The sequence below is a fragment of the Fusarium poae genome (assembly GCF_019609905.1).
Source record: "Fusarium poae strain DAOMC 252244 chromosome Unknown contig_2, whole genome shotgun sequence".
Lineage (NCBI taxonomy): Eukaryota > Fungi > Ascomycota > Sordariomycetes > Hypocreales > Nectriaceae > Fusarium > Fusarium poae.
The window spans coordinates 328,694-347,061 of record NW_025408660.1 but is presented as its reverse complement, the minus strand read 5'-3'; the positions used below and the strand labels follow the sequence as shown (position 1 = coordinate 347,061).

General features: G+C 49.6%; 3 protein-coding genes across 3 annotated transcripts; 2 read left to right on the top strand and 1 right to left on the bottom strand.

Annotated features, from left to right (window-relative positions):
- Positions 1 to 8,860: 8,860 nt before the first annotated feature.
- Positions 8,861 to 9,453, bottom strand: FPOAC1_013390 (uncharacterized protein; the record flags this gene model as incomplete). Its single annotated transcript, XM_044857731.1, has 2 exons — positions 8,861 to 9,346; positions 9,394 to 9,453. The coding sequence occupies 2 exons, from the start codon at positions 9,451 to 9,453 to the stop codon at positions 8,861 to 8,863; spliced, it is 546 nt and encodes a 181-aa protein (XP_044701113.1).
- A 3,134-nt stretch (positions 9,454 to 12,587) lies between these two features.
- FPOAC1_013389 (uncharacterized protein) lies at positions 12,588 to 13,072 on the top strand (the record flags this gene model as incomplete). Its single annotated transcript, XM_044857730.1, has 2 exons — positions 12,588 to 12,617; positions 12,668 to 13,072. The coding sequence occupies 2 exons, from the start codon at positions 12,588 to 12,590 to the stop codon at positions 13,070 to 13,072; spliced, it is 435 nt and encodes a 144-aa protein (XP_044701112.1).
- Positions 13,073 to 13,111: 39 nt separating this feature from the next.
- On the top strand, positions 13,112 to 14,485 carry FPOAC1_013388 (uncharacterized protein; the record flags this gene model as incomplete). The annotated part of the gene is made up of 2 exons (XM_044857729.1): positions 13,112 to 13,560; positions 14,347 to 14,485. The coding sequence occupies 2 exons, from the start codon at positions 13,112 to 13,114 to the stop codon at positions 14,483 to 14,485; spliced, it is 588 nt and encodes a 195-aa protein (XP_044701111.1).
- Positions 14,486 to 18,368: the final 3,883 nt, after the last annotated feature.

Sequence of the window (18,368 nt, the reverse complement as noted above, 5' to 3'; positions counted from 1 at the left end):
ATATCGGCAATGTCTATGCTGTCGGGAACGAGATTAGAAGGAAAATTAAAGATTAACAGAATTCTTCGTCACATCAACATTACATACTGAGATGGTGGATGAGCCGATGTGAGCCGTCCAGGAAGCATGGTCACACCAAGGTTGTGGTAGAAGTTATAAAGCTAAAGTGCACGAGCACAGCCCGACTACCACCAGTGAATTTATGCAGGACAATGGAGAGGGACATTAGACAGAATGATCCATAAAGCCCGTTTTGGGAGGCATCTGTCTCGTAACGCGTGCCGCATACATCTTCGTCTGTTACCTCAAGAGATCGTACCTGAACACATCTTGTTGCGGAGTGGATAGCTTTCATAGTTGTAGGGTATGCGAGGGTAGACAGCCCAGTCTCTAATCCATGCTTACATACCTTGCCTACTTTTTTCGTCCTCGTCTCCCCAAGCCCATGCTCATGCTGTTCCTTGCCTTGCATCGTCCAAATTGTGACCCGTTTCCTGAAGCCCATAACTGTCAGACCCTGCCTGTATTCGGTCCATTGATGCACATTGGTGTATTCATGTTGTGTTTTGTCCAAATCCTGTCCCCTTGAAGGTACTGCCATTCCGGTGCGTAATCTTGAAATATCCCCTGTTTTCATGCGACACCCCAGCACCTGTCCAATTATAACAGGCTACATACTGTGCCACTCTACCCCTACCGGCCAAGATAAGCCGCCGAGCGTAATGAATCGTGTTATGCTGAACTACCTTCACCACAAAAATAGCGGGCTAATCATTGCGCCGCAAAGCTGCCAAGAGTCGAGAAGCGGAATCTTGGCTGGCGAAGTATACCGGTATGCCACCAGCGACCGCTGACAGGCCTAGCATAGAACCAGCGACAGCCTCGGTAGCTCTTCGCCAAGGCCATTCTTAGTTCGGCAGCTGGGCCGCTTGGTTTTGCTTGTTGACACAGATTCTGGCTGCCATAATACCCCTGTGCTGGTGCGCGTGCTGTCATTCCGGGTAACTTGCCTAGCTTCAGTCTAGCTTGGACGATCTACATGGTCTGGCGCCAGTTCTTCAGCGCCTCGCTTCGTTCGACCTCGGTCACTGGGGGTCACACGCATGCAATTCATCCAAGTGAAACACATCATGGATCCATGAAAGCATGAAAGTGGATAGACAAACCAGAAAGCACAGACGCAGAGATGAAGAGCATCAAAAAAGTTGCTCAATCTGCGAAGGACAACATCCGCCTCCGCCGTGTCTATTTTCTGCTTCTTTGATCAGTGAGAGCTTAAAAAATAAAATAAAAATAACGTACATGATAAGCGGGTGCAACAGACAAGCGAGTGCAACACAACATCACAACATCTCAGATAGAAATAGCAATAAAAACACAACAGACTATTAATTAAGTAAAATTAATCGCTATATTCTTCCATAGACATAGCGACAAGTATCTGACAGGTCCTTGCATTATGTCCTGTCTTGCCGCACGCTCCACAGCGCCTTTCCTTCATTCGCGGAGGCCCTCCTTGACCACCACTTCTCGATGGTCCAGCCACCGCCTGCGCATCAACATCCGTTTGATCAATTACTTGCCTTCCTTCCTCTACTGTCATCACCCCTCCTTTCTGTAGCCGGGTTCTTTTTGCCCTCCGCCGCCGGCTTAGTATCTTATTTGCCTGTTCAAGATCTTGGACCCTGGCCTCTAATAAGGCAACCTTATGCATAACTATCTTTGTTCCCTTGGAAGAAGACCTCAATGCTTCTAGAATTGACTCTGGAGAGCTACTTTTATGCCTTTTGATTCTCTTTTCAAGATATTCAAGCTGAGAGTCGGCTTCAAGGATAGTCTTTGGGGTCTTTGAGACCCAAGGGGTCGAGGGGCTAACTACCTCCTCCACAGGCGTTGGAGTCCGCAGCTGCACATCGAGCTTCGAGATTACACTTTCTGGGTCGAGAGGAGCAAGTCCGGCTCCTCTAAAGGCTGCTTTAATATTTTTCTCTGTCATTGTGGCCTGGTAGGCGGTGTAAAAAGCCGGCAAGAACTCGGTTTTGGAAATGTGGGTTACGGAGCATCTGATCAAATGCTCGATTTCTCGCCCGTAAGCCTTCTTAAGCAGGCCAAAGCACCCGACATCAAGAGGCTGCAGCAGATGAGACGAATGAGGCGGTATACAAAGCGTGATGATTTTATTTGCCTTGCAATATCTCTCAAAGTCGACCGAGTGGTGACTTTGGTGTCCGTCGAGGATCAGGAGACGATAGCGATTCTTTGATTGCTTGGTAGTACACCGGTCGAAGTGCTTTAGCCACTCGAGGCCTATCTCGTTATCTGTCCAGCCATTAGGACTCGTCGCAATAGCCCAATCGCCCGGGAGGTTGCTTTCTCGGTACCAGTGGGCGAGGTGATATTGGCCCGCACCTATGATGAACGGCGGGATCGCTTGGCCCTCGGCATTGATCGCCTGAATGACTGTAATCCATTCCCGGTTTCCAGGCTGCACTGATTTTGGTCTTCCACGCCTTTCAGCACCTGTGACGACCATTCCGCTCGCAATAACGCCCATCATAAAGCCAGTCTCGTCAAAGTTGTAGATTTCATCAGGTCGGATGCCATACTTCGCAATTACATTTGCTACGAGCCTAAACCAGTTGCGAATAATGGTCGGATCTTCACATTTGGCTCTCTGGTAGTCATATTTACGGGGGAAATGCGTCTTGAGGTCTTTGTGTCGCTTGACGAAGTTAGAGGCCCAGCGCTTGCCGACAGGCGGCGTCTCGCGGTCGGCGAGCAATCGGTTAGCCATCTCCTCAACACAACGCAGTCGCGGGGGAAACCCTCGCGAATCCAGATCGAGAATGAACTGAACTATGATCTGTTCTTCTAGATCAGATAGTTTGCGTGATTTTGGGATAGAATCACGCGTAGAAAGGATACCCTTCTGTCGGCGATATAAAGTCCAATAACGGACCTGGTAGATGCCTGCGGCGCGTCGGAGACTTAATTTTGGGTCATTTTGAAGGGCACGAAGTGCAAGAAGAATCCTAGCCTCAATATTTGGGTCTGGCATATTTGGTGGTTGAAAATTAATTGATTAAGTTGAGAAGATGTAAATTGCGGGATTTTTTGTTGCACTCGCTTGTCTGTTGCACCCGCTTATCATGTACGTTAGTGTAAGTGTAAATTATGTAAGCAACTGTCCGGTGTAGTGGGTGTAGTGTGTTACACCAGCGCCTTTGGTGGATGTAGTTGACGGTTGGTTTGTCGTACACTTCGCTCACGTGACTTGCGCTCTTGATCATGGATGGTACTTGCCCAGCCTACTACCCCTCACTCTCTCCCTCGTCGCCCTGAGCCCTCAGCCATGCCGTTGCTTGTTCTGCTAATTCGCCATCACTCATCCCAAGACCCTCATAAATCTGCTCTTCCTCGCGCCACGAGATCAACATCGGATCCAGTTCCTTGACGATCCCAGCCCTATACCATGACCGCGATACCTGACAGATGGAGATACCTAATTTGGGCATCCAGAAGGCTTCGCGACGGCACCGCCATTCTTCCTGCAGCTGAAAAGAGCCTCTCGCACTCTGCAGACATTGGCTGAATGGTCAAAAAGTCCAATGCCATCCGCGAAAGTCGAGGGTATTTCAACCTCCTTTCATGCCAGTACGTAATAGGATCGCGAACTCTCCTGTCACTCGCTTCGCGGCTACCTTGCCATGTCTCGTATTCATCACCTTTGACTGCTTCATCGTCTGAAGAGTCGTATCTTGCCGGCATATGACGACTGTTGGCCTCGAATGGGCTGAAGAACTTGCGTCTTTTTGCTGGACGTTGGTCGTCTGACTCGTCTGCTTGAGAGAGGATATCGGAATTCGCGTACTCGGTCCTCCAAACTCGGTAAACCATCTCCTTAGCCTTGCCGACCCATTCTGGATGGGTGTCCCAAGTGTACTCGAAATACGCCCACTTGTATGCAGGATGGAGAGCAAGACCGGCATAGTAGATGGGTGTTTCATCTAGAGCTGAATAATACTTTTCAAGCTTGTCCCAGGCGAGATTAATCCCGATCCTGAACTGTTCGGCGTCGGGAAAGCCTGCTGCAAGCAATTTGTATTGCTCTAGTTTCGAGAGGAGCTCTTCGAAACCTAGAATCACATCCCATATGTTACCATGTGAGCCCAGAAACCCTCGCCTTCTCTTTCTAACTTGTCCGTCACCCTCCAAAGTCCTCACTACATTCTCATAATGCGTCAATATCTCCTCCAGGCACTGGAGGGCTTCCCAGTCGCTGTCCGTTAGCTTGTTCTCCTCCTCGCAGATACGTGGCAGTTTTGCGGACTTCCTGACCTGACCCGTCCTCTTCGACCTATTCTCATCTTCCCACTCCTGTTTGTACTTTACCACCAGTAAGATATGGACGAATTTTGAGTGCCCTACGGATCATGTACAGTTGGGAAAGCCAGCGGGTATTATTGTCTCGCATCACGGTAAGTGGCTTCCTCGATCGTTCCCTTAACGAACTGACTTTGCTGATTGCATCTTGTTGAAGATCTCGCAGCAAGTACATCAATCTGTTGGACCGAAAGATGTCATAGACAAGGTTATGAAGCTTCCCAACGGGGCCCTTGCTCCTCCATGATTCCCAGTCTGCTTCCGGCAGGGCCGACGCGCCGGAGAGTTGCTCTTCGAAAGCGCTTGCGTTCTTGCCAAAGAGCAACGCCTTTGCTGACAAGTTGACCGTGTGACCGAAACAGCGGCCTCGGCGAGACGCACCAGTGAAGCCTAGTTTACGACCGATGGCCCCCATCGCTGTATCATTATTCTCTGCGTTGTCAAGCGTAAAATATCCTATTTTCTCGGTAATCTGGTAGGCTATCAAAATATCAAGGACTTGAGCTGCAATATTCGATCCACTGTGGCGTACGGAAACCTCGGGCACACCCAGCACAATCTTACGGGGCTTGCTGTGCTCATCTCTGAAGAAGCAAGCGATTCCATACAAGGTATGCCGGTTTCCCGACGTCCAGCCATCGAAAGAGATGTTGAATCAGGCCGGGAGATTGCATACATGCGTATTGTAGTGTTGTTATATGAGTACAACTGTTGTATAGTTGTACAACACTACTTTTGTTGAAGCTGTACAACACAACCGGACTTCCCAAACAACTGTTGTACAACAATAAAGCGCTTCATATAATTGGTCAAGTTGGTAGTGTTAGCTAATCAGATATTGGTTTTATCGTATACACCAGAAACGTGACGTGTCACGATGGCCTTGTTACGCCGTGAAGCTATCCGCCACCGGCTGAGTAGTAAGCGACCTCACTGATGGCTACGACCCGTGGCGCATTTATGGCTCTTAGACGCCCACCGTTAGCAGACAGACATATAAGTTTATGTTCTCTTTACTCCTCGGATAAGCTCTTTCACGGCCGAGGATAACTGTCGTGAATAGTTTCACGGACAGCACGAACGCCACATCACAACTAGCGCAAGGCAGCATACGGCTGCCTAAAGACCATCAATGCTGCTTATGGCGAAACATAGCTACAAGAAGCCAGCTCCCAGTCCCTCATTAGATAGAAGTTAAGAGGTTTCTTCGATTCGATGTTTTCCACATGCGAGTGATGACTTTTTCAATCAATGCTATGGCCGAGCTGCCCTGTCTCTATTGTTTTTGATTCTATGAATCTCACTGGAAATCCTAGACGCAAATCCTAGACGCTTTAGGCACCATTAGTGTGTCATATGCTTAAGCACTTATTCCGAGAATCTCGACTATGGCTAGCTCATCGCCTATTAATTCAACATCTGCTCAATTAACAGCCATCGAGCGGCTGGGCTGGGACTTCTACAGCTTCTTCCGTGTTGAGTATCCTGAGAAGAACAAGACTCAAATTGGAAGGGTTCGGAAGTCTTATGGTCGAAGGGAATACGTCTGTCTTCACTGCTCAACTCGCTGGAGCAATGGATACACGAGTAATGCCATAACCCATGCTCAAAATCGACACCGGCAACTTATCCAGGCTAGTGAGACGTCTCAAAACTCACAGCAATCGACGCAGCCATCCATAGACTCATACATAACATTCCAACCATCCGACAGTGCTCTTCGGAATGTCTTCAATGCTCAGCGGTACATTGAGGCAATCGTGGGACTCCTCACGCGGCGTCGAATCCCATTCTCTTCAGTTACGTGGGATGAGATGAAGAGTCTTGCCTTGGCATGCAGTCCTGCCATTGAAGACTGCCTTATCACGTCCCGTGATCAGGCTATGAAGATTATAAATGCCAACTATGGGTTATATGCTTCCCAGCTTAGAGATCTCATTCAGGGTTCTCAATCGATGATCCACATCTCAACTGACCTTTGGACATCACCGCATCGCCATGCCATGCTAGCAGTGTGTGCCCAATGGGTTGATTATAACTACGCACTTCGAAAGGCGCTCTTAGGACTGCCAGAATGTCCATTCAGTCATAGTGGTGAGGCCCAGGCAACCTTGATTGTGGAAGTCCTACGCAACTTCGATATATTGAGAGTAGGCTACCACACAGGGGACAATGCAACTTCGAATAATACGTGTTTGGAGGTACTATCAGAGAAATTGAAGGAAGAGCTCCAGGTATGCTTGTCCCCTAGCTAATTGGATCCTATCTGACATAGAGTGGATTGATTTCAACCCCAAAAGGCGTCGAATCCGGTGCATTGGTCATATCATTAACCTCTCCTTGCAATCCTTCCTTCTTGCTCGATCTAAGGAGGCTCTCACAGCAGCCCTCAATGCTACTACTAGTGATGAGAGTGTGGATATGGTCGACCACTTTGCCGCCACACTAGCAGAAACAATATCACAACAGGAAGAGCCTGTACTGCAAGGTAAAAGGCCCAAATCGACAGCTAAGGCCAGTCAGAGGACTGGCATTGATGAGGACTATACTGGGTGGCAGGGCATTCCTACTCTCCAGAAGCTCCATAACCTTGCTGTCTGGCTTCGTAGCTCATCGCTCCACAGTGATAGCTGGCGTGATGCTGTCGGCCTCAGCCTTGGGATTGATAATGCCACACGATGGTCCTCCTGGTATAAAGTGATCGACAATGCCATTAGGAAGAAAGTTCAGATCAATCAGTTTCTACTTGAGCATGACAGAGAGCTTGAAGATACTGTTCTAAGTGGTTCTGATTGGGATTTTCTGGCCAAAACCCATGCATTCCTTGAGCCCTTTGCATCAGCAACTCTATATGCCGAGGGAAAATGCTCTTCTGTCTCCCAGTCCCTCTTCTTGATGGATGCTCTACTCTTCCACTATGAGAGTGCAAAGGTTCAGCACTCGCAGCCTGGCTCAATGGATACTCGGATGCTCCATGCCATTGAGATGGGCTGGTTCGTCTTAGACAAATACTATACTATGACTGAAGATGTCCCAGTCTATGCTGCCGCCTTACTACTTGATCCTTCTAAGCGACTAGCATATATTCAGCAAAATTGGCCCCGAGACTGGAACGAAACAGCTATTGCTGGTGCTCGGGACATCTGGATGACAGAGTATCAAGGACTTGCCATCTCAAAGGAACCAGAACGTCGTCCTGTACCGCTACCCTCGAAGAAGGATGGTCAGTTATCGTTTATTTCCAGGTCAATTGAGGTGAAGCAGAAGGCTATTTCTACCGATTCAGACAATCTGGATTCTTTTATCAACGCTTTACCGCTTGAAATCGACTGTACTCCTCTTGAGTGGTGGTCTCGTCTTGAGCAACGGACACAGTATCCACGGCTCAGTCGGATGGCTATCGATATCCTTTCCATCCCATCTGAATCAGCTGAGCCAGAGAGAGCATTCTCAGGTGCTCGACGTACTGCTTCGTGGGACCGGCTTCGAATCACTTGTAAGAATCTTGAGAAGGTGGAATGTATCGGCAACTGGCTACGAGAAGGACTAATTGTCCCCTCCGGAGAGGGTGGATTGGGTCTAGTATGCAATCCACTGGCTGGAGATGATGGGGCACCTATGGATGTAGGCCTACAAGATGACTAAAATGTTATAGACGAAGATATAGAGCCATGGCATCTTAATTCTACCCGTTTGGTCGTTGCACGTGACCTTGTTGTTGTACAACTGTTGTAAAGTTGTACAACACTACCTCACAACATACAACTATTGTACAACAATACGCATCTATGCAATCGTGTTAGCAAGCTCACGTAGCTCGGCCTTCGTCAGGGCGCGGCCGCAGGCTTCTTCATGCCTGATAAAAGAGGCAATTTCCTCTTCTTGCTTGGGAGATAATAGCTGTTGATTTTGATGTGCTGTGCGGTGTGTTTTGGCACCCTTTATTTAACCTGCCACGGAGGGTGGACTCGGAAATCCCGTATTCTTTTGCGCATCGCCGAATTGAAGTACCATTTTGCACTTTTTCTTGGATTTCTCTGATATCATCATATTCTGCAGGCTCAGGAGTATTCATATTAAAAATCGGGATTTATTTTGATGATAATTGATGTTGTTTTGGGAAGTATGACTACAAAGGGGTTAGGAAATTACTGTCGCGAAAGTTGCGCGGAAAGTGGATACACGACCCTATAGCGCATGCTGTCGAGACGTACGGACTCTTACCCACCAATCACTTTGGGGATTCTCCAACGCCGAAGGGCTGGAGAAAACGGCAGGTCCGCTCACTGCAGGCGATACACTGAGAAGTGGTCGTTCATAAGGAGAGACCTTGATCAGGATATGTCGATGGTAAGGGAAATCTCGCCAGGTACGTTTTGTTTTTAGGGCATTTTCTAATTGGCCACCGTTTATTCACATGTAACTTCCAGTCAGTATACACTTTTGTCGATGTGCCCTATGCTTCGGTTCAGTCCTTTTACATGGCTTGGACTGGCAAAACTGTATACCTCTCCTTGCAATAACATTCCGGACACTGCGCTGTGCTCGTCCTAGACCATCTATCTACAGCCCTCTTCCATGATTCTGCTGTCACTCCCCTGCTCCGTCGATACTCCCTGGCGATCCATCTCCAATGCGTCTTCTTCCGAGGTCGGTACTGCAGGCAATCGAAGCACAGTCCAAATTTTTTCTTCTTTCCGGAAAAGCGCGTTTTGCGATCAACTTGAGGCTGGAATCGCCGGAGAAGCTCAAAGATGTGAGAGCAAGCCGACGGCAAGAGGTCTCTGTGGTGGGCCACCGAAGGTACTCTGATGGTCAACATGGCCGAGGCTTGGAAAATACGCTTACAGGTGAGAGCGAGACAGACGGCGTCTATTGTATTCGCCTCTTCGAATATGCGGATAAGGATTTCTGTTGGCAGGCACACGAGGGCGCAAGACATCAAGGCGCTCGCGGCCAACATCTGAGTAGTCAGCGATGGGAAGCGGAGCACAGTATAGGAAGTCAAACCTCTGGCGGCCTTTTGAAGCGCCGCAAGCATGTGTGCTCAATTGGTCCGCCTGAAGACATATTGCCAAGTAGTTTTCCGCAATATCGTGATATGTTAAAAAAAGACCAGCATAACTAGTCTTTTTAATCAGGTTGTTCTCGTTAAATTGGTGGCTGGGAATGAGCTCCACTTCCCCTTATTACAATATTAGATTATTCTTGTATTGAAATACTCCTCTCGCACAAATTAACGAAGAAGAATCATGTCAATAACCAATTAAATCGTGACATTCTGCTCCATATCTTAATACAATCACCCCACCATACTGTGCGTATCTGAAACAGGGAGGTGCTCCACTCTGAGAGCCGGAAAATATTGATAATCCGACTCTAGGGTAATTACTTTAACAGCGTATGGTATACTGGCAATGGAGTAGCGGAACCTCCTCGGTTCATCCGAGGCGCGTTTTTGAAAGGAAACGCGAGGCAACACGGAAAACCTACTTGAAGTTCCTTCAGGAGGTGCCTAGGGACTGTGCGGATTTCTCTCTCATGGCGCACACGTCGTGATGAAAGCGATGTTGTGGTGCGGCAGTATTTGTGTTGTTGTCGTCTGGATCGCGCGCGTTGACGACGCATTACCGACTCTACCACCAAACACCACAACACGCACGAGGGAGCAGGCGGTCACCAAACCGATCGAGGGAACTGGTTATGAAAACCACCCGACTTCCTGCCGTTTTGGCAGCTACAGAAGACAGGGCACCCTCGGACCCAGACCGGCTCTGAGACGGTGGCATTGGAACGTGATGCCAAAGGGCCGCAGTGCACACCGCGAGGGCGCGGATCCCCTTCCCTAAGTGTTCGTTCTGTGTGTAATGGAAGTTGTTAACAGATTGTTGAAGGAGTCGTTAAGACCGAAGTGGTTACGGAACACCCAACGATCGGGCCGCAAGGCTACAGCGTACCGCACGCATGACACATACGGGGAGGCTGGGTTGGTTAGTGGACAAGGTCAACTCTTCTAGCACGCCGGCTGGGTGGTGGTAGACAGAGCCTTGGCTGCGAGACATGGTCGGCAGGCCGAAGGAGACTTCTGCTTGTAAGGCTCAGCTCGCACCTGAGGCGCTGCGGCGCGATGTTGTCCCTAGAAGTGCTGTCTGCGGCGGGCTTAAGGTGCAAACTGCGATCGCACGACCAAGGCGCACGCGTGACGACTACGAAGCGCCGTAAGTCGACCCTGGTATCGTTGTCCAGGTCTTGCCAGCCTGGCTTGGAGAGAACTCGAGGATTACCTCGACACAGCCTCCATGCTTTCGTAGCCAACATCACAGGAGAGAACGCGTACCATTCCTCCCACGGACAGCAACGAGCAGACACTACGATGGCGGATCCGACGCGTTCGGAACACAGCGGACACGTCGCCTGAGAACGCTAACCACGAAAGCCCAAGAGAGTCTCGAAGCCCAAGAGGAAAAGCGCAGGAACGGCGAAACGAACAGCAACCAACACCACGCGAATCACCTCGAGAATCACGAACGATGGCCTCCAAGAAGGCAAGAACGACACCGATTCAGGCGCAGCAATGCTCCAAAAGGTCTTTGGAGTCTTGCGAATCCATGGGGACGAATTCAGCAAGCAGCAGGAAGCGACACGGAGCATGATCGGCGACCAGCAAAAGACGATTCGAAAGTTGGAACAGAAGCTCGACGAATACAGGGTGGCGATGGGCGGCATTGTGCGCAACACCGCCGGCGGAGGGGATGTTATAGCAAAGTACTCCGTCACTCTTGGCCCGAGAGGCGAGCAGAACGCATATACGGCCGAGCTGGAAGCGATAGCACTAGTCCTCAGGTGCATGCCTGACGGTCTCCAACATCGAGATGTGATCATTGCGACAAGAAATCGATCGGCGCTACAAGAAATTGCGAAACCTCGACAACAGTCAGGACAATGCACCACCCGGGAGATCTACAGACATGCGAGACGACTGGAAAAGGGTGGCAACACCATTAAAATGCGCTGGGTATCGTCCACAAACGGGTCTTTCACACTGGGAGTAAAAGCAAAGGCAGAAGCACGGAAAGCCACAGACAGCTGATGCAGAGCAACGAAACCGCCGTACCAGGCCCGATCGACCCGACTGAGAGTACTACTAGCACAACGTCGACAGCACATGGTGCTACCTGAGAGCGTAAGCGGCTATTCGAAGCGGCTCGATAAGGCGCTGCCCGGCAAGCACACGCGCACACTATATGACGCCCTGAAGAGACGCGAATCCGACATCCTGGTGCAACTACGAACGGGAATGGCACGAGTCAACAGGTATCTGCACAGGATAGGCACAGTAGAGACAGATATGTGCGACTGCGGCCAGGAAGAAGAATCGGTCGACCATTTCCTCTTCCGATGTCCACGGTGGGACGAGCAACGAGAACACATGCGAAATGTCGACCGGGAATTGATGGGTAATCTATCGTTCTTCCTGGGAGGCAAGACGGCGGAAGACGGCGGAAGACGGGCATAAGTGGAGGCCGAACCTGGCAGCAGTGCGAGCAGCGATCAAGTTTGCGAGAAGCACGGGCCGTTTGGATGCTACAGACATGAAAAGATACAAGATATACTAACAAACCAAACAATGTAATACAGTAAGAACTAATATAGTACAGCCTCTGGTAGACAGACCAGGCTTCAGCCGCTGAAGATGGGACGCTGAACACTTGGAGAAGTTGGCCTTCAAGCAGGCCTGTCGTAGGGACAAGCGAGGCTGGGAAAACGTGGTGAGGAGCAGGGATTGGTGGGGTTTGAGGATCTCGGGGCTAGAAGTCCGAAAAATAATGTAACGATATTCAACGTCGTGGGCCCTATGAGGCGTATCCTCCCGGGTGGAATAAATTCATTCAAATTCATTCAAATTCATTCAAATTCATTCAAATTCATTCAAATTCATTCAAATTCATTCATACAGAGCAAGGATACTGTCAGATATTAAGGTGTATTGTGTGTATTGCTTTTCTTATGCTTTCGCAATAGAAGGACTATTGAGACCTTATCTTTCACTAAACCCCATCACGTTTCCGAGTCTAGCGAAACCTGGTGACCATTGAAAGTCTTTGTCAAGTCGGACATACGAAGCAGCCAAGCAACACCTCAGGGTTAGCCTCGAGAAGGAATCGTAGCCAGGGCCACACAAGGCAAAGTACAAGGAGCAACTGATGGGCATAAGCGCTGTGTTGGCAACAGCAGTAAGTGAAACATTGGCCGAATACGCGATTGTCACAACTAACACGCTCAGCTTCTTTCGGGAAACGAGACAGACACCCGATGGTGTCTCACAGAAATGGAACGCCTTATCAGCTGGCGCGGTCTTACAAAACCTAGCATCTCCCGCCGTGCCCGCCTTCTACATAACATCTACGCTTGGATGCGCATTGTCTCGGAGAGTCTCAACGTCTTTCATGACGAAAACCACGCTATCGAAACACCCTTTACCCGTTCGAACGCCAACGCCAGCAAGACAGCTGCTGTCCCCGTACAGTCTATCAACCCGGACATGACGCTGGACAACTTCCTCCATCTCGAACCACGAAAGTTGCACGGCCAAAAGATAAAACGCGACATCAAAGACATCCACATCGCGGATGCGTCACAGGACCACGAGAACATGTACATGCAGATCTACAGCGTGCCCGAGACGTAGCTCAGTCTTGTGTCGCAGATAACAAGACTAGCGAATGTCATGGACCGACTCTCTGCACGGCAGAAGCCAGACGCAGAAGCGCTCATGGCTCTCCAGCCACGAGCATCAAACCTTGAGAATGCAGTGTGTCTTTTCCGCTCACGACATAGCGAAGGTTCTCCTTCTATGAGCGCAAGCCCCAACTCTGCTCCCGGCGGCACACCACACATGCACATGGTGCGCGCCTTAGCCTCGGCGTTGGTGTTCTTCTACCGTCGGATTCGTAAGGTGAACCCATTGGTTCTTCAAGACAGCGTCAATGACGTCGTTGATTCACTGCACGCTTTCGACGAAGCGCTCGAGAGGAACAATCTGCTTGGCCCAGGAACAGCGTGGCCTGCATTTATTGCGGGAGCGGAGGCGAGAGGGAGACAAAGATCGCTATCGCGGAGTGGTTGGACAAGGGATTTTCGAGGAGTGGATTTGAGAGTCATAAATCTTCGAAGGAGGTGCTTAGTGAAGTGTGGAGGAGGCGTGACGAGACAGGTGGAGGGATGCCGAATGGGGATGTCTGCACATGGATGGAGGTTTGCAGGGATTTGCGTCGGTGGCCTCTGGTTTCATGATAGAGTTATGATAATGATGAATGACGAAGTTATGCGAGTATTTGGTGAATGCCGTTGTCCCTTATTTGCCTCTGTAGTTGGTTGTCTGTAGCCATGGTCAGACTGGCAGTTGTATGCTGCTGGTCTCTGGTGGTCGAGCGCAAAGGCAGGACGCGCAGCAGGAATCACGAGGGCGCAATGTCACCATGCCGTCACCCTCCAATTGCCCTTGGCTGCATGGGTGCGGTATACACAATGGGCTTTTGGGCGGCGTGACGGAATCGCTCGAAGACCGCGATATCGACTCAAATCAGAGGTATCCCAGGCGATCAGAAATGCCCGATAGAGAGGGTTTATCAGACAGTAACCATGTTGCCTCAAACGAACACCCGCAACAAGGCCGTGTCCGACTCTGGAAGGACGCAAATCTTGCATGCGTGGGAGATAAGGGGTCGACTCGACAGTGTCGAAGCGGGCGATTGTCCGTCGCGGTCGTATTCGGAGAGGGTTTGCTGGACTCTTGTTGGATGGCGTTCACGTCGGGAGATGAAGAGCAGAGGGAGCAAGTGGGCGCGTCATGTTTAAAGTCGAGGGTGGCGAAAAGCCGGGCTATGCGCTGGGCTCGTATGATGGTCAACTATGATCAGTAAATGACCATGTTCGGTGGTTGGACTGATGAAGTTGCATTAGCTTTGAGAAAGTTGATGTCGCAAAGTTAAGGTCTAAGTTGATGCGACAACAGACCTGGAAGACCGCCCTGGAAGCCCGGGCCGCCAAAAACTCCAGTGGCAGAGCCCAAACGAGAAGACGACCCAACACGCTGAACTAGAAACAAGCATCGCAACTTGATCAACAGTTAATTACTCCATTGTTCTGGGACACTTCGACCAGCTTTCAATACCATTCAATTCGTCAATTGAAATTGACCCTGAGAAAGAGTTCGTAGATGCAAAGATGGTGGTCATGGTTCGCCGAGCCAATATCCCACGAGGATCCAAATCTAACTTCACGGATGAATGCCCCCATAAGAACTTAATAAATTGGGTATCATTATTCGAGTATATAGGTATAGCTATAGTTATAACGTATTATTACTGCTTTTATACGTTTTCGCAGTATTTGATAGAACATTTCGATGTGCCAGGCGATATCGTTGGTGGTATTCGTATCGGCGCGCCTGCTGAAGACGGTAGGCTTTGTAGCGTTGGACGGTGATCTCTCGGGTCGGTCGTCGTGTTGTCGTTGCAAATCTTTTACGAGAGCGTAAAAGAAGGGTGTATTGGCGACTATACATGCGCACAGGATCTCGATTGAAGCCCACTAGAACATCGTGTTAGGACAAAGCCATCATATCATAGTCAATTGAAGAATCAGCATACCATTGATCGGGACCTTTGCGAAACAGATTGGTGGAGTGGTGGGTTCGCCATGCATCTGACTATCCTATCCTGTCGAAGATGGCATTTGACTTGTTCAGTTGCCCAGCAATGAGCGCTGAATGTGAGCGCGTCTTCTCACAGACAAAGAAGGTCATTACGGATGAACGGAACCGGCTCAGTTCGGACACGGTAGCAGCGATTGAATGCCAGAAGCACTTGCTTCGAAGCGGAATATTAGCCTAGATCTACCACCGTAGCTATACAGGGCATGAAAAATAGTCGAGTAATGTCAACCAACCAAGTAAATCAAGCCGCTGTTGCCGAGTAAACCAAGTCAAGCAAGGGGTTCTGTCAAACAAGTAAAAAAAAGGGTCCAAATTTTGCTTTACTTGGTTGTTGGACACACTGCTCCTTTCTAACCGGAGCAGGCAAAGTTGGGCAGAACGAAGCGGAAACTGACGTATGCTTTGTAGAATGTCTTCCCCGATACTCTTCTAGCCAGAGCCCCCTGACAAGCTTCGTAACGCTCGGGATCCATGACTTCTTTTCTTCATCTGTCCAAGTCTCGATGTACCACTGGTTTTTGAGAGTCGGATTCAGCGCAATAGCAGCATAATATGCCGGTGTCTCATCCGCTTTCTTGAAGTACTCCTCCGCCTTACGCCAGGAAGCTTCCGCTGAAGCGGCAAGAAATGCGAAGTCATCAGCTTCAGCATCAACAGTTACTCGATTGGTGTTCCTTCGAACAGCCTCCTTATGGAGTTCTTCGAATTTAATCTTGGCCTGCTGGATCTCATTTAGTAGCCAGTCAAGTGTCTGAAAGTGATCCGCTAGTGTTGAAAGCCTGCCTTCCGATGGCGCCGCGCTTCCGCCAGAGCTCCTGGATTCGCTTCATATCACCTTCCCTGTACGCAGCGTCTAGATCTTGGCAGACTTTTTCGGCGTCCTTTCCGATAAGGAAAGCCTGCGCGCAGAGATTCACAATGTGCCCGAAGCACCGGAGGCGTCTGCGTTTTCGCTGCTTATCTGACATCCTTGGGTAGACAGCGCGCAGTACAAAGTCAACGCAAACATCGTTGGCCGATGCGTTATCGGACATGAAATAGCCAACTCGGTCCGTAATCTTATAATCTTTGATGACCTGCAACAGGACATCGGCGATGTTCTCCCCTGAGTGTTCCCCTTCCACTTCGCGTAGTGCCAAGACAGCAGTTCGGCGCAGCCCAGATTTGTCGATGAAATGTGCTGCTACTCCAAGCACTGCGAGGTAGTTCGGCGACGTCCACAGATCAAAGGACAGCGAAATGGAACTCCGACTGTCGAGCATATCCTGCCGCAGTCTCTCTTTCCTCACCTCGAACATATTCATCACCCACTGGCGAATGGTCGACGCTGCCTTTGGAAGGAGATCAGCTAGGGGTGGGAATAGATAGAAGAGGAGGTCGCGAAAGTAGTCATTCTCGATCTGGAAGAAGGCGATATGGCAACAGACTAGCCAGCGGACTAGGAGTTCCTTGAACCGATCTAAGCGGCGGGAGAAGACGATCGATTTCATGTCCTGGTAATCGGATATCGAGGGCTGGCTCGAGTCCACCGAGTCTCCTCGAAAGGACTTGAGTTCTCCAGTAGTCTTGTCGATATGATGTTTCAGGTGGAGATGATCAAGTGCCGTAGAATTGCCATTTGAGACTGCTGGAAGTTCTTGTTGACGGCGCTGTTTCTCGCAGAGGTAGCAGTACCATACCCGTTTCCGATCTCTCTTTGACTGTAGATCCTCACCGTATAGCCAGATCACCGACGTGCGTTTCTTTGTTGATCTAGGGCCTCTTGCGATCACAGAACAGCGAGTATATTGCTCGCCCTGAAGCTTGAACTCATCTGGCTGGATCAGGGCGTCCGGATCGCGACTACCGGTATTGTTGATCGATTCTGGAGCGAGAACAACATTATCTAATTCTGAAGACCTATTAGAAGAACGAGAGAAGAAGTGGGTGATTGTTGGTGCGGCCATTCTGGGACGTCAATTACATTGTTGGCCAAATGGTAAAGGGTATGTTATCGGGTTTGTGCTGCTGCATATTATGTAGGCAAACGGACGTCTCACCTTCGCGCTGCATTACTGACTTGGTTTGCCGATGGGACTTGACGGATTTAGCATCGTGGAGACCAATCAACACCACATGGAAACAATGTGCCTGAAACAAAGAGTGGGGTTCGGGCTCGCCTCTTTCCTAATTAGGAATGGTCCATTGGCGCTCCAGGAGGCTCCAGACCTCTCGATCCAGTCCAGTCCAAATTTCTGAAACTGTGAATCCAGTCCAGCCAAATCCACTCCATCCAAATCCACTCCAATGCTAGTCCAGTCCAACAAGATCACTGCTGTAAGCCAGAAGGGAAGAGGTTTCACTCACAGCGGTCACGGAAATGCTGACCCTGTTGCTGCTTGACGATTGGCTAAACTCGCAGCATATGTTGGGGTTGACGCCTGTGCAGGCTGTATAAGACCCAATACAGCTATTGCCAGTCCAGCCTCTGGTATCGATGGCGGATGCAGTGGCTGCGAGAGTCAGAAGGAGGGTAGAGAAGTGCATGTTTGAATGCGTGTGGTGGTGTTTAATGCGATGCTATCAAGTTGGAAAGGGGATGCAGGAGTTGTTGGTGCCTCAAGCCTTGAGGCTCAAGCAAACAAGACCGGAGGAGACACCTGTTTTTATACTATTCTCTGATCAACACGCAACTGCCCTCATTGTAAATAAGAGCAAGGGAGGTTGATATCTTGGCAGATTAAGCGTTGGATGCTGCCTTGCCATGGTTATTAGTTTTTGAAGCACATTGCAGCTTGCGGGGTTGTTGTTTTTCTAGTATTAATGTTGCTTAAAATTTCGCAAAATCACCCAGCGTCTTATAAATTAATAGCCAGCACTAAATCGTGATGTTCTTTTCTTAATAGTAATAACGGCAAGCCGATACATATAAGCTTTGAGCGTTGGAAGAAGTGGAAAGGCAAGGATATTGAGGAGGAGGTTATCTCCATTGCTCCTGCATCACGAGAAGCTGCACTTCCTACTCTTGGAGACATATATTATGATATGAGCCGATCAGCTATCCATCAGAGATTTTACGAGCGGCTTCGTGATGCAAATGCCGCCGGTGTTTATCGCCGCCCCTCAGAGTAAATGCCGTTCCTTTCAAGCGACGGCGTTGAATTTAAACTCAGCAATAACAGGCTGGCGGTCCATTCCATTTCCATCCACGCAGCCTCTTGTAGAATGGATGGGCGTCCATGTAGGCCCACCGTAGATGGAATGGATGGAAATGGACGCTAAGAGTGGG